Below are 15,691 nucleotides of genomic sequence, written 5' to 3'. Positions count from 1 at the left end.
TGGTCACGAGACCAGTGGCACACATGCATAATTCTCTTTTTTTCTCTAATTGTTAATGCCAACCATCTGCACATTACCCTCAATTCACAATATGTTGTTAACAATTGAAGCCACTGGTCACGAGACCAGTGGCACACATGCATCATCACTTAAAAAATTCGGTAGTTATACAGAAAACGTACCCTCAAAAAAAATAGGCACGATGTTCTGTTGATGTTCCCGTAACTTTTCTTCGCTCCACCCGCTTTTCTCCGCTTCCCCTCTTTTCTTTTCTTTACAAATTATTTGTTACCCTAATTATTATACCCATATAATTATAATAATGATATAAGTGACCTACTATTACTTATAATATTATTTCTTAACCATTAACTAAATAAATTAGTAAAACTACCCCACTAATTTCATAATTATAATTATGAATAGTCCAAAACACCCACTTAAATCTATCGGAAAGTATTTTCTAACATAAAAATTTCTAGTGCTCAAACCGACTAAATGGGTTGTTACAGTTTACTTACAATGTTCTGAACCCAACTCATTAACCACAGAAAAAGAATTATAATAGCTCGACATCCATTGGCCACTATGGACCTTTACTCAACCTTTTATTATATATATACAAAAATCATCTCAATTAAGAGAACACTGTCAAATATGAAAATCAAATTCAGCTTGTGTTCCAAATGATTTCTTACAATGAGCAATGGCTGCTTGAACAGAATTATCCCTCGAGTAAAATTTTCTAACGTCATCATCACAGACATTGCTATGCAATGGTGACGATTTAATAGAACTCGGACAACTTTTACTGCTATTCTGCTTATTGCCAGATAATAATCCCCCTGTTGTTGTTGCACTCGTGCAATAACGACTAGTTTTGACAATAAGAGCGTCTAATACTCCTCTCATTGCCTTAAAGTTTATTATCCCCGATGTTGATTTGTTGTGGTTGATATCTTGATGATTAAGATCTGAATGATTGCGAGTTTTTTGTTTCATCAGATAATTATTGTTGTTGTTCATTGGATCCTTGCCTCTGCTGGTGCTACTGCGCCCTCGTTGTAGCAAGGGTTGTCTGGCGCGTATTTGTCCGTTTTTAGGTTTGGGTGTTACCATTGAAATTAACATTGATGGAATATTTTTGTACTTCAATTTTACTATAAAGTTCATGATGCCATTGTTCTTTGAAGGAACTATAGTGCAATCATTTCTGCAAAAATGTAAACATTAATTAATATATGATAAATATGATTGCTTGATATAAGAGGGTCTAGCAAGAAATTCTGCATATGCTCCTAGTTTTACTATAATCATATTTCATTGGTGATGTAGTTTAATAAAAGTAGGGAAAATTGCCAAAGTTGTTCTTTAACGGAGAAAATTTATTCGCATAAGGTGTTTACACCAAACTAATTCAATTTTCATTATTATGTGATTTAATAAAGTAAAATACACGTTAATTAATTAAAGTTAAGTAAAATGAACAACAAACATAAATATTGAAATAGTGTAAACACCGATGCAAGTAAGAATTAGCTGTTGTTTAACTATTACTAATGAAGTATGAGTATTCCACATGTGTGAGAAGAATTAAGCAACTTTACACTATGATTTCTTATTTTACTATATTTGACTCGATATAAAGTTTATTAAAGAAAATATATCAGCAATAGAAATTAACCATAGAATCGGTTAGAGGTAAGAGTGATTCAGAATTTAAGTTATACGAATTCAATTATAAAAGTTTTTGGGTTTGAATCTATTCCTATATTTTTTAAGTTATAAATTCATATTTACCATTAATTACTATAATTTTCATAAAATTTTAAACATAAATTTATGCTCTATATTTAAAAAATCTTTAAAAATAAAAGTAAACCATTTTAAAGTTGACTAAAAAGTAAAGTTGACAATTATATTATATATTTATAAAATTATATATGTAAGTTGTAATATGAATTCATTTAATTTACGTGGTCCTAAGTTCTGGTCTTTGGTTTATTTTTCATTTTATTCTCCGCCGCCCCCACGTTCCCCCTTATTCCCAACGGCCCCTACTCGTCAAAACTTATTTATTAAGGTAGACTATTGACCATTAAAAAAAATAAAATGTTTAAATAAAAAAAAAATTGAAAGGGTCATAAAAAATTTATATATCATTATAAAAAATATTTTATATTAAATTATTTCAAAAAAAAATTAAATATTTTTACATAAAATTTTGAACTTGTAAAAATTATTTACAATAACGTAGCCCTACTAGAAAGTCAAGTCACTAAAGCAAAGGTTTTGCGAACCTCAATTTTATTTGGTATTCAGTATTTATATTGAATTTTTTGACTGTGAGACCGGCAAGACCTATTAAAGAGACATGCAAGATTGTTTTTATATTAAGACTGGGATTTAAGATTTGTGGTTATACGGGATGATGGTTATTTACTTTTCATATTTTTATTTATAATACAATAGATATGTAATATGTACTATTGATTTTAGGCCACCAATTTTATTGAGCCGCTCTGATGATATTACTATAAACTCTAAAAAGATTTACCTGGTCCGTATGATCTCCGCGCCGTCAGATTTAGAGAGTGGCAGGACATGAGCAGGTCCATTTTCATGGGCAACATTATTATTAGCTTCTATTGCTCTAACTGAACTTGATGTCTTGACGGAAGATGCAGCTATAAACTCATTTACAATGCGAGCCAACGATACGAAAAGGCGTCCCCTCCTTGGCTTAGTCGTTGTTGTTGTTGTTGTTGTTGTTGTTCCGTATGCATGTTGTGTGGTACCACATGTTGTTGTTGTTGTCGTCGTCGTTGTTGGGGGAATTCCGGTTGATGAAAAAGATATCCTCAACTCCATCTCTGAAGAATTAGAATTCTTAAATTCCTTATCCTCGAGCACCATTTTTCGCGGTGGATCAAGGTTTATTTCTATGTACGCTCCATCATCATTATCACCATCATCATCCTCCGTATCATACATAATGAAATTACTCGCGAAAAAATCATCAGTAGATGATGAAAAGAGACTAGCACTATTATTCGAAGAATTGCAATCAGATGAACTGAATGAGAAACTTCTTCTTTGATCTAACATGCTGAAGTGAAAGGAGCTTACCAACTCGAAATCAAAACTTGAGACATAGGGGAATAAATTGTTTTGGTTGGAGAGATATAGTTGGAGATGAGGACGAATTGGAATATTTGGATGGTACCAAAAAAGATAATACTATAGTATAGTTTGATGAAATTATATTAGTGAGTTGCTAGCATGTGGGTACATGTAAAATGATCACCGACGGATCGATTTATTTAGGTGTATAATGGAATATATTTGTTATAGTAACAAATATATAGTATTTTCTTTGTGATTCTCTTTATCTCACATGGGATATATTTGGATTAGTAACGTATTTTATGTTTATATATGTATTATTGTTAGAAAATATCTATATATAGTTACTATGGAGTAGTTAATATTATGATGAGGGGTGGGTGGAGCTAAGTAGGGTGAATTCTGTTCGAAAGAAAATTATAGGGGTCATTTTGATAACTGGTTAGAATTATATAAGTATTGATAATGTAAAGATTATTTATGAAGGAACTTATGTTAACACAGAGTTTAGATATTTCACCTTATATATCTTTCATAAAATAATACATAATTTTTCGTGTAATTTATATCTATATTGGTTGTATAGTTTCTAAATTGCAAAGTAAATATCGTTTTAAATTTATACATGAATAACTAAAGTTTGAATGAACTACCAAACATGACTTCATTTATGCAGGATTAAATACCTACTGAACTCACCTCTAAACTAACTACCAAACAAATTTTATATTGTTTATATATATTTTAAAATATTTTTATGTATATATAATAAATGTTAATCAACTTTTTTCATATATTTATAAATACTTTATATTTGGAATTCAGTTAGCAAAAGCTGTGCATTTGTCGTATGTGTTTAATTTTTCGAAGTTACAAAGGGTCTTTTAATGCGGACTCATTAAGACGAGAGCAGACATTTGACCATCTAGAACTAACTTTTTCGTCCTTATTTACTTGTCTAATTTTAAATTAATATATTTATTAAAAAAATAATTAATAATATAATGAGTTTATCATTTTATTTTTATTAATTATGAAGTGGATAGTTCTATATTTTTTAAAGCAATTCGTTATTTAATTAAGTGTATAATATGTAAAATAATTATTCTTTCTTGATTTGTAAAATAGATAAATAATTAAAATTAACTATAAAAGAAAAAGTGAACAAGTAATTATGGACCGACGGGAAGTACTACAATATCATTTTTGTGACGTTATTAGTTTAAATTATTTGTTAAACTTTGTGGATTTATTGGCAGAAAAGCAGTGGAATTTTGTGGACAACAGGAAGCAAAATTAAAATTGTATAATTAGACTAATTACCATCCTTCAATTGTTATAATAATCAAATTTAAATTTCCCTTTTTTCCTTGCTATATCAATGGGAGAATGCTACAAAATGAAGCAACAACTCCAGATTCATTGCATTTTTTTCCTCTTGACAATGGCCTTCTAGCTACTACCTACCATATATAATGGACATAGAACCTTTAACTTATTATATTTTTTTTATTACTACATTTTATGTGTACGTGTCTATTATGTTGAATGACTCACACATTGGAAGGAGGAAGGTGTCTTGATTATGTTGAAATCGTATGTCATTTATTTGTTTATAGTAAAATAGGTACACTTGAATTTGTAGGAGGTCAAGAGGCATGAATGAATATTATGTTTATTAATTTTTTAATGTATGGTTGGCTTAAATATTCTTTAAAAAATGTTTTCAAATCAATTTATTTTCTATAAATTTAAGGAAAATAACTTACCTCCAAAAAGTAAGGAAACGTATTCATAACTCTTTTAAATCTCATACCTCAATTTTTCACCCTTACTCAAGTCTCGAGTACCGATTTATGATATAATTTGAGATTTTACTCTTGATTCTAAATTCGAAATCCGATTTTCGACCGCGATTTGAGGTCCAACTCTTGAATTTCAGGTTGGGTCAGAGTTGGATCCTATTGTGAGTGTTCAGTCCCGAGTCAACATTTGAGATCAGATCCCAATCAAGTCTCGAGTCATGTGGTAGGGTGGAGTTTCGAATCAAGTGTTGGAGTCTGATTTCGGATCGAGATTCGAGGTCAGGTCAGGTATTTGGGCCTCAATCGGTCTTTAGGGTTGGGGTCAAGTGTTGGGTACATATCTCGTTTCAAAAGTCGAGTTCAAAACGTACGTTAGTACCGATTTTAAAGTCAGGTCCCGAGTCAAAGTTAGTATCGAGTCTCAGTTCGAGTGTCGGTGTCGAGTATCGATTTGAAAGTTGGGTCCAAGTCAATAACTAGTTCGAAAGTTGGGTCCCATTTAAATTTATGATAAGTCATAGAGGTAGGGAGTGTGTATCAGACCTCGGTTCAGGTGTCGGTGTCGAGTATCGATTTGAAAGTTGGGTCCAGGGTTTAGGTCCTAGTCTGGAAGTCGGATCCCAATTTAGATTTGGATAAGTCATAGGGGTAGGAAATTAGTGTCTGATCTCAATTCGAGTGTTGGTGTCGAGTATCGATTTGAAATTTGGGTCCAAGATCAGGTCCTAATTCCAAAGTTGGATCTCAATTAAGATTTTGAATATGTCATTGGGGTAGGGAGTTAGTGTCGGATCTCAGTTCGAGTGTCGATGTCGAGTATCGATTTAAGAATTATGTCCAGAGTCAGGCCTTAGTCCGAAAGTTAGGTCCCAATTTACATTTTGGATAAGTCATCGGGATAAGGTGTCGGTGTTAGGGTCGGGGTCAATTTGACTATTGTCCGGCCCAAATTAAAATGTCAAGGTTCGGCGCTTGTTCAAATGTCGAGTCCAAATGTGGAAGTTGATGCCATAGGTTTTGGATCACATCTCGGGGTCGAATTTCAAATTTGGTCATCGATGTTGGGTCCTAATTATTCGAGCGGCGTTGGTCATGTTCCAATTCATAGATCAAATTTCAAGTCGAGATCGGGGGTCATGTTTCTGGTCGTATGTCGAGGTCGGATTCTAGATCACTGATTCAGATCGTGTTTTCTAATTTGGGTGTTCGGGTCGAGTCTCGAATAATTATTGGAGTTGATTTCTGGATCAGATTTTTCATGAAAAATATTTTCTTCCTATCAAATAACTTTTTAAAAAACAAACAAGTCAAATTATATCAAATAAAAAATTGACATTTACATTATTGGGGTAGTCCAAAATGGTGAGTCCATTTAAAAAAACAAAATCCAAAATAAGCTACACTAAACAAATCAAAGAAACAGAAAAGGAAAGTCAAAATTAGAAAGGGATAAAGTGAAGAGACTGAATAGTAGTTGAACGGACATCTATGAGAATTCCAGCCAAATCTCCGGTGGAACTCCGACGTTTTCTTTTGTCATGATGGAGCTCAAATAAGTAACTTATTATGTATTTCAACCATAATTTAACGTTTAATTTGTTACTATATACATCATCATCATCATCATCATCATCATCGTCATTATTATTATTATTATTATCATCATCATTATTATTCTATGTCTAAATTCTTAATTAATCTGTTGAACAACCTGATAAAACAATTTTTTGTTTGTGTTTCTAACTAGTTGAAAGTAAAATAATTCAAAATGATGTATAAAACGCGAACTTGACTCATCTTAATTACACCTTCTCTCAATTTCCGCAAGTGCATATTTGAATGGATGTCATAATTAAAAATTTGAAAGTCTAGATTCAATTTAGTTTATCAAAGTATAATCGCAATTTAACAAATATGTCAATTTGGAATTCATGTAACTATAATCGTGATTTTGAAGCTGATTATAACTTAGGTAAGTTGGGTCGAGGGTTAGGTCCTAATTCGAAAGTTGAGTCCTACTTTAGATTTTAGATAAGTCATCGAGGTAGGGAGTTAGTGTCGGATCTCAATTCAAATGTCGGTGTCGAGTATCTATTGGAAAGTTGGGTCTAGGTTCAAGTCATAGTTCGAAAGTTGGGTCACAATTTAGATTTTAGATTAGTCATTGGGGGCGGGGGGTTCGTCGATGTCTAGTATCTATTCAAAAGTTGGGTCCCAATTTAGATTTTGGATAAGTCATCGGGGTAGGGAATTAGTGTTAGATCTCAGTTCGGGTGTCGATGTCGAGTATTGATTCGAAAGTTGGGTCAAGTCCTAGTTCAAAAGTTGGGTCGCAATTTAGATTTTTGATAAGTCATCAGGATAGGGTGTTAGTGTCGAGGTCAGGGTGATTTTCGACTATTGTCTGTTCCAAATTCAAATGTTGGGGTTCGGCCCAGTTCAAATGTCGTGTCCCAATGTAGAAGTTAATACCACCAGTTTTGGATCACATCTCGGGGTCGAATTTCGAATTTGGTCATCGGGGTTGAATCCTAATTATTTGAGTGTTGCGAGTCAGGTCCTAATTCAAATATCATATTTTAGGTCGAGAATTGGGGTCACATTTTTGGTAGGTAGTCGAGGTCGGATCCTAGATCACTAATCAGGGTCGTGATCTAGTTTGGATGTTCAAGTCGAGTCTCGAATCAATTATCGGAGTTGATTTTTGGATAAGAGACTATTTTCAATTCTCTAGCAAAATCTGATATTTTCTGAAAAATATTTTTTATTCACCAATCAAACAGTACAAATAAAATTCACTCATCAATCAAACAATGAAAAAATAAGTTAAAAATCACCTTATTTTTCTAGAAAGCTTTTTTCATGAAAAATATATACTAAATAACTTCTTCGATGGAACTCTGACGTTTTCTTTTTGTCATAATGGAGCTCAAGATAAGCAACCCAACAAGCAACTTATTATGTACTTATTTCAACCAAAGTTTAACTCATTTTAAGATCAACTAAGGGGTCGTTTATTATAATTATTATTATTATTATTATTATTATTATTATATATCTAAATTCTTAATTAATCTGTGTAACTGCCTAATAAAATTATTTTTTGTTGTGTTTCTAACCTGTATAACTACCTAATAAAACTAATTTTTGTTGTGTTTCTAACTAATTGAAAGCTAAATAATTCAAAATGAAGTATAAAACGCCAACTTGACTCATCTTCATTATACCTTCTATCAATTTCCTCAAGAGCGTGTTTGAATGAGTGATACTTGTTATATTTTAAAATTTGAAGATCTAGATTGAATTTAATTTAAGAGAAAATAGCTAAAAGTCTCCTCAACTTATTAGTAATTTTCAACTATACCTATACTATACGGGGTTTTATTGCCCCCTAAACTATTTAAATATGAAATAGTCACCTCCCTAGAAGGTCACAATCAATTTTATATCAAAGTTGTGCAACACACACGATAAATCACTGTACATTCACTTTTATAATTCTTTTTTTCCTGTAAATTATAAACTTAATCAAAATACTAGTTTAATGATCCCCTAAAATTATGTAAAGTTTCCATTATTCTTTAGAGAATAATAAGAGCAAAATGAGTAAAAAATCTCTATACCAAATTAAAGAAGAAGAACGATTCCATGACTAGTCTACATAAATTTTCAATTTGAAGTCGAATCCAAAAATAAAAATTCACGAATAAGTATTCACAAATATGGGAGTGAAAAACAAATATGGTAAGAAAGAAATTAGAAAGTGAAATTTCAAATTCACTATTGTTGGTTCATTGTAGTTTGATTTCTTTTTATATTAATTATATTTTTGCTGAAATTATGAAAGATTCTCCGTTCTTTAGCTTCATATATGAAAGTTTCTTATGAGTTAGGTGATTGTTGTAGCTAAAAATGATTGATGTATGATTAATTAAGCATAAATCAATAGCTACAAACTGATTTGGAGCTCATAGAGACGAAATTTAGAAGACCACCATTGAAGGACTTTGAGAAAAAATTAAAAAAATCATGAAATTGGTATAACAATTTTGTGAAATAAGAAAAGGGAAAGAATTTTTAAAAAATGAATTAATTATATAATCTCCAATTAGAGACTGCCACATGGATTATTTAATTCTTTAACAGGTCAGCGTTTAAGGGTCACAAAATATCAAAAATAAAAATTCAAAAGTAATAAAACCAATAAAATATAAATGCATAGTAAGAATCAACCAATAAGTTAAAGAGATTTGATTATTTTCTCTTGATTTAATAAGTATAATCGTGATTTAACCAATACGTCAATTTGAAACTCATATAACTATAATCATGATTTTGGAGCTGATTTAACTTAGGTTAATATTGATGATGCATAATTTTTCACATTATACGATAAGTATGTTTGATACAAAGATAGCACAAATCAGCTGAACCAAATACAGAAAAAAAAGCAAGTAAAAATAACTGCCGTAAAGTGATGTCACATTCCGGCGCCGAGAATCTCGAAAGTAAAAATCATGAAGGAACAATAACAGTACGCATCATATCTTTGAACTCGAAGAAATCAACGCGACCATCATGATCCTGATCAACTGACGAAATCATCATCTCCACTCTATCAATTTCACTTCCTTCCGGTAATCCCAATTTCTCTAACACCACCTGCAATTCCTTCGCCGATATAAATCCATCGCCGTTCTCATCAAAAACATCAAACGCTTCTTTCAGATCCAATTCATCCTGTGCCGGATCCGAATTCAACCCGAGCTTATCTTCACATTTTGACCCGAAGAAAACGTCGTTCAGAGATCGATGTAAGGCTTCGAAATCTTCAAATCTAAGACCAGTGTTTTCTGGTTTGATGTATGATTTCACCATGGATTCAATTTCTGACAGATCGGCGTCTAATCCAAGCAGGTTAAGTGCTTGGCTGAGTTCTTCAACGCTGATCAAACAATCGTGATTTCTATCGAACACATCGAAGATCCGACGAAGACGAATAGAATTCAAGCTCGGGCTACGGAGACGGAACGACGATGAGGAAGAAGGCTTGAGTTTTCCCCGGGTAAGACTTTGTTTAAATTCATCCGTACTCTCATCTTGAACTGATCCCATCACACTTGTTTTCGACGATTTTGAAATAAGTATTGTATCTCTTCAAATACTGAGAAAAAATATGAGTAAAATAGTTAGAACTTAGATGAGGTAATGGAGACGAAGAAAAATGTGTGTAAATATAGTAGTTAGTTTGCAGAAGCAGTTAACAGTATGGAAGTTGGATTTTGACATATGAAATGATGCATTAAAATTAAAAATGGGAGTAGGCAACGCATGATTAATTAAAGATGCCCGCGCATTTGACTTGTCTCATGTGGTGGTGTTACGCGTATTAATAGAGAACATGGCACAAGTAGTGCCTCATGTTATGTTAATCAATTTTGCTTGTCTAATATGCTAAAGTGATAATAATATTAATAAGATATTTATTATTGTTTTGGTTTTTAATAATTTGTTTTTAATTTAATTAATGAGAAAATGTTTATATAATATCATATACACACGATGGTTATAAAATAAAACTAGTAACAAGAGTAGAAGTGCAATACGAATTTTTATATTTGTATCATTTTTGTTTAAAATAGAAATGATCGAGTTCCTTGGAAAAACTAAAGTTGCGAAAATAACATTAGTTATTTTTCTCTGTCAAAATCAAATCTAAAATTGAGAAGAGAGAAAGTAATACTAGTTTGTCGACAGAATAGTAAAGGTGTTGTAATATATTGAAGAGAGGCTAGTTCATGTTGCCTACGGTTGAAAATAATACTAAAACTTAGAGAATAAGGTTGGTAAAATATTAAAGGCATGGTTATATAACTAGGAGTAAAATAACAATTTTAATATAACTTAGTGTGTGATCGATTTAATCAAAATCATAAAACAAAAAATTGAACATATAACACATTGATGATGATATCACACATCGAATTATAGCGACATGGATGAAGTTGAGGCTTGCCTCTGGATTCTTGTGTCATAAGAAGGTAACAGCTAAACTTGAAGGTAAGTTTTACAAAGTGGTGGTTAGACCGTCGTTGTATGGAGTGGACTGTTGGCCAGTCAAGAACTCACATGTTCAGAAGATGCATGTTGTGGAGATCAGTGGTGTAGCCACAATGTGTGAAGGGTGTTCGTCGAAAAAAAATAGCATGTATACAAGCAAAATGATATACGAAATGATTGAATAACCTATTTTGGACACCCTTAACATAACAAGTTGCTATTTTTGGAAACCCTTTAAGAAATTTCTGGCTCCGCCACTGGTGGAGATGGGGATGTTGAGATGGATGTGTCGGAATATCTATACTAGGAGTGACAAGATTAGGAATGAGGTTATCCGAGAGAAGTGGGAGTTGCATTTGTGATGAAAAGATGAGGGAAGTGAGGTTGAGATGGTTTGGGCATGTGTAAAGGTGGTGTGTTGACACCCTAGAGAAGAGGTGTGAGAGGCTAGTTGTAGGGGTACTTACAGGGTAGAGGTAGGCCGAAGAAGTATTGGGGTAAAGGGATTAAACAAAACATGATACAACTTCATATATCTGAGGAAATGAGTTTAGATAGGAAGGAGCGGAGGTTGCGTATTATGGTAGATGGTTAGTTAGGGTGAAGGGTTGTCATGTCGTGGTTGGTTTTGGCTTGTTGGTGCATGTCATAATACTAATCGTACTTTTGTAGTTCTTGTTGTGTGTTGTGTACTGTGCTTTCAATAACCACTCTATCTTTTTGATTATTATTGTTTGTTTGTTTCTTTCATTTAGATTATACCCTACTTTTCTTATTAATGGTTATGCATTCTTCATTACTTTCTTTGTATTTTACTTGGATTCGATGCACTTTAATTTTGGAAATAGTTTTTCTACTCCTCGAGATAGTGATAAAATCTGCGTACATTTTACCCTCCTCAGTGTCACGGACTTTTTGATTCGGACAAGACTCCGTGCGGCACTCGACGGTTTACTCACGATTCTGGCACGTTCTTGCAAACTCAAGTAAGCCTTAAACTCGGATCGCTAAGAAAATAAGAAGAAAGGCAGAATTTCGGAAGAAGGAACTTCTATTACTTGTTGGATTATTGGATGCTTTACAAGTAAAATGATCTACTATTTATACTACTCTAATGCCTAAGAGTAAATAAATGCTAAATTAAAAGTTCCTATGTACATACACTTTAGAACATATTCCTCATTCATAGAATATGTCTCTAGACCTTCCGAAACGGCTCCTAGCAATGTATAGACTGCCTCAACGTCTGCCTAAGTGTCCAGATTCGTCCACAAGCCTCTCAAAGACTCTTGGGTTGCTTGAACTGCCTGCTCCCACAGAATGCTGCGAATCTGGACATGCCCCATCAGGATGGTGCGAACTCGGCTGGAAATGTGGCAGGATGTCACAATCTCCCCCACCTAATGATGCGACGACCGCGACACATCGCTGCAAGAACTCCTGAACTTTGTCCTTGAACTGCCACAAGTCTTCATACTTCTCCCAAGTGGCTTCTTCAGGAGTCTGTCCCTTCCAATGTACGAGAAACATAGCACTGGCTTGCTGTCCTCGTTTCCGCTTGGCTTGGTAATCTATGATGGTATCAATTTCTCGATCATGCGAGGCAGTAACAGTGATAGGGGCCCGTTGCGATTTGTTCCGGCTGGGATCATCCTTATCTTCATATATGGCTTAAGAACGCTTGCATGAAAGACCGGGTGGATCTTCAAGTGTGGAGGCAACTCCAACTTGTATGAAATCTTGCCCACCTTGGCAACAATTTTGAACGGACCCTCATATTTCCGCACTAAGTTGTGATGGACGCCTCTCAGTGCCTTAAACTGCCTCGGATTAAACTTTACCAAAACCATATCGCCTTTTTTATAGTTGGTGGGACGACGCTTGCGGTCGGCAAACTTTTTCATCCTTTTTGCTGCCTTATCCAAATAAGATTGGGCAGTATCGAGTTGTTCTTCCCAACCCTTGGCAAGATTATAAGCGCCCAAACTCTTCCCCTCAAATAAGGTTGGCAGTGAGTGTGGAGTTTGGGGTTGCTGACCTGTTGCCAACTCGAACGGTGTGTGCCCTGTAGATTCACTCCTCTGCAAATTATAAGAAAATTGCGCCATGTCTAGGAGCTTAGCCCAATCTTTCTGGTGCGCACTGAAATAGTGCCTAAGATAGCACTCCAACAAGGCGTTGACACGTTCAGTCTGGCCGTCAGTTTGGGGGTGGAAACTTGTGGAAAAGTGAAGTCTTGAACCAAGAATTTCAAAGAGTTCCTTCCAAAAGTTCCCAGTGAAACGAGGATCCCGATCGCTGATGATAAACCTCGGCAGACCCCAATACTTCACAACATTTTTGAAGAACAATAGCGTAGCTTCTTTAGCAGTGCAACCGGCTGTGGCAGGCATGAAGGTAGCATACTTGGAGAATCTATCTACCACGACCATAATCGTGTCAAACCCATTTGACTTCGGCAAAGAAGTGATGAAGTCCATAGAGATACTCTCCCATGGACGATCTGCTACGGGTAATGGCTCCAACAGCCCTCCTGGTTGCTTCTGCTCTACCTTGTCTTGTTGGCACACAAGACAAGTCTGCACATACTGCTCAATATCTTCCCGCATACGTGGCCAGAAATAGAAGGCCTCAATCAACGCCCTCGTTCTTCGCTGCCCTGGATGCCCAGCCCACGGAGTGTCGTGGCTTTCCTTTATAATACGCCGTCTGATAAATCCGAACTTGGGTACATAAACTCTTCGGCCAGTGGTAAACAAGAATCCATCTTCTACCGAAAATCGCTTGGTTTTGCCTTGGGCAGCCAGTTGCATTATCTTCTTGGCTTCCGGATCGCGTTGCATACCATATTTGATTGCGCCTTGGAATTCACTACGGACTGAGGAGATGGCCGCTAGATCAGCCTTCCTGCTCAATGCATCGGCTACTACATTACCCCTTCCTGGTTTGTATTCCAAGATGTAGTCAAATTCCGCCAAGAAATCTTGCCATCGAGCCTACTTTGGTGTGATCTTCTTCTGCGACTGAAAATAGCTAGTGGCAACATTGTCGGTTTTTACCACAAATTTGGAACCTAGTAGATAGTGTCTCCATGTACGTAGACAATGCACAATGGCCGTCATCTCCTTTTCCTGCACGGTGTACCGTCGTTCAGCTTCATTTAACTTCCGGCTTTCAAATGCTATGGGGTGTTTCTCTTGCATCAAGACTCCCCCAATGGCAAAATCAGAGGCATCTGTATGGATTTCGAAGGTCTTTGTAAAATCAGGCAGCATTAAGACTGGTTCTTCTATAACCGCAGTCTTGAGACCTTCGAAGGCTCCCTGGCACTCTTCGCTCCACACCCATGGCCTGTTCTTCTTCAATAGTTCGGTCAGAGGGGCGGCTTTAGCGGAGTACCCACTAATGAACCTGCGATAATAGTTCGCAAGTCCAAGAAATGAACGCAGCTCGGTCACCTTGGTAGGTGCTTCCCAATCTTGGATTGCCTTTACCTTTGCCTCATCCATCCGAAGTTCACCTTGGCTGATCACATGGCCCAAGAAGTGTATCTTGGGTTGGGCAAACTCGCACTTCTCCCGTTTGACATAAAGCTGGTTATCTCGCAAGACTTTGAAGACTTTCTTCAAGTGCATAACGTGCTCCTCTAAGGTGTCACTGTAGATGACTATGTCGTCTAAGTACACCACCACGAATTGATCAAGGTAGGGATGTAGAATTTCGTTCATCAGCGTGCAAAAGGTGGCAGGTGCGTTGGTTAAGCCGAAGGGCATCACCAACCATTCGAATGCTCCGTACCTGGTTACGCATGCTGTCTTTGGTTCATCCCCCTCTGCGATGCGCACTTGATAGTAGCCTTTCCGGAGATCCATCTTGGTAAAGTACTTGGCCTGTCCAAGACGGTCAAATAAATCTGCGATCAGCGGGATTGGATATTTGTTCCTAATTGTGACCTTGTTGAGCTCCCTATAGTCAATGCATAGGCGCATCGACCCATTTTTCTTCTTCTGGAACAGCACTGGCGCACCATAAGGTGCCTTGGATGGACGGATGTGACCTTCTTCGAGGAGCTCTTTCAACTGCTTCCTCAGTTCCTCTAACTCAGGCGGAGCCATGCGGTAAGGTGCATGCGCAGGTGGCTTGGCTCCAGCCTCCAACTCTATCATGTGGTCTACCTCGCGCCTTGGAGGTAGTGTTTTTGGCAGCTCCTTCGGCATCACATCTTTGTTCTCCTCCAAAACAGTTTCTATGATTGGAGGCAAAGGCTCCATAGCACCATGGTCTTCACCCGAACTTGCAATGGTGGCTAAGAAGGTCGGTGCTCCTTTCTTCAGGCCCTTCACAATCTGCATGGCCGATAATTGGGCATATCCATCTTTCTTTGGTACCTTAACAAGAGGTACCATACATGACCCTTCCCCTTCCATCACCATGAGTTGTTGAAGGTACGGATCAATCATAGTGTGGCAACGCTGAAAGAATTCTTGTCCGAGAATGACATCGGATATGTCCAAAGGAGCTACGGTAAAATTCGTTTTACCTTTCCACCTCCCTAATGTGATGCTGACCCCATGAGCGATTCCACACACGGGAGTTGGTGGGGCGTTGACCGTCTTAAGGCGATTGTTGCTTGGAACAATTTTCAGTCCCAATTTTTCTGCCGCCGTTTTGGTCATGATGTTGGCTTCAGCCCCGGAGTC

General features: G+C 36.0%; 2 protein-coding genes across 2 annotated transcripts; both read right to left on the bottom strand.

Annotated features, from left to right (window-relative positions):
* Positions 1-575: 575 nt before the first annotated feature.
* Positions 576-3,454, bottom strand: LOC107032529 (anaphase-promoting complex subunit cdh1-like). The gene is made up of 2 exons (XM_015234132.2): positions 2,558-3,454; positions 576-1,213 (listed from the first exon to the last, which is right to left on the bottom strand). The coding sequence occupies exons 1-2, from the start codon at positions 3,106-3,108 to the stop codon at positions 652-654; spliced, it is 1,113 nt and encodes a 370-aa protein (XP_015089618.1). The 5' UTR covers positions 3,109-3,454; the 3' UTR covers positions 576-651.
* A 5,810-nt stretch (positions 3,455-9,264) lies between these two features.
* On the bottom strand, positions 9,265-10,288 carry LOC107032124 (calcium-binding protein CAST). Its single transcript, XM_015233701.2, has one exon. It carries the CDS (start codon positions 10,044-10,046, stop codon positions 9,447-9,449), a length of 600 nt encoding a protein of 199 aa, XP_015089187.1. The 5' UTR covers positions 10,047-10,288; the 3' UTR covers positions 9,265-9,446.
* Positions 10,289-15,691: the final 5,403 nt, after the last annotated feature.

This window comes from Solanum pennellii, chromosome 10 (genome assembly GCF_001406875.1).
Source record: "Solanum pennellii chromosome 10, SPENNV200".
In the NCBI taxonomy this organism is placed as follows: domain Eukaryota; kingdom Viridiplantae; phylum Streptophyta; class Magnoliopsida; order Solanales; family Solanaceae; genus Solanum; species Solanum pennellii.
This window is presented reverse-complemented; position numbering and strand designations above follow the sequence as displayed.

Coding starts and splice junctions, on each gene's coding strand:
- LOC107032529 (XM_015234132.2), bottom strand. CDS start 3,108: ATGTTAGATCAAAGAAGAAGTTTCTCATTCAGTTCATCTGATTGCAAT. Junction 1,214..2,557: donor GCGGAGATCATACGGACCAG/GTAAATCTTTTT, acceptor ACATTTTTGCAG/AAATGATTGCACTATAGTTC.
- LOC107032124 (XM_015233701.2), bottom strand. CDS start 10,046: ATGGGATCAGTTCAAGATGAGAGTACGGATGAATTTAAACAAAGTCTT.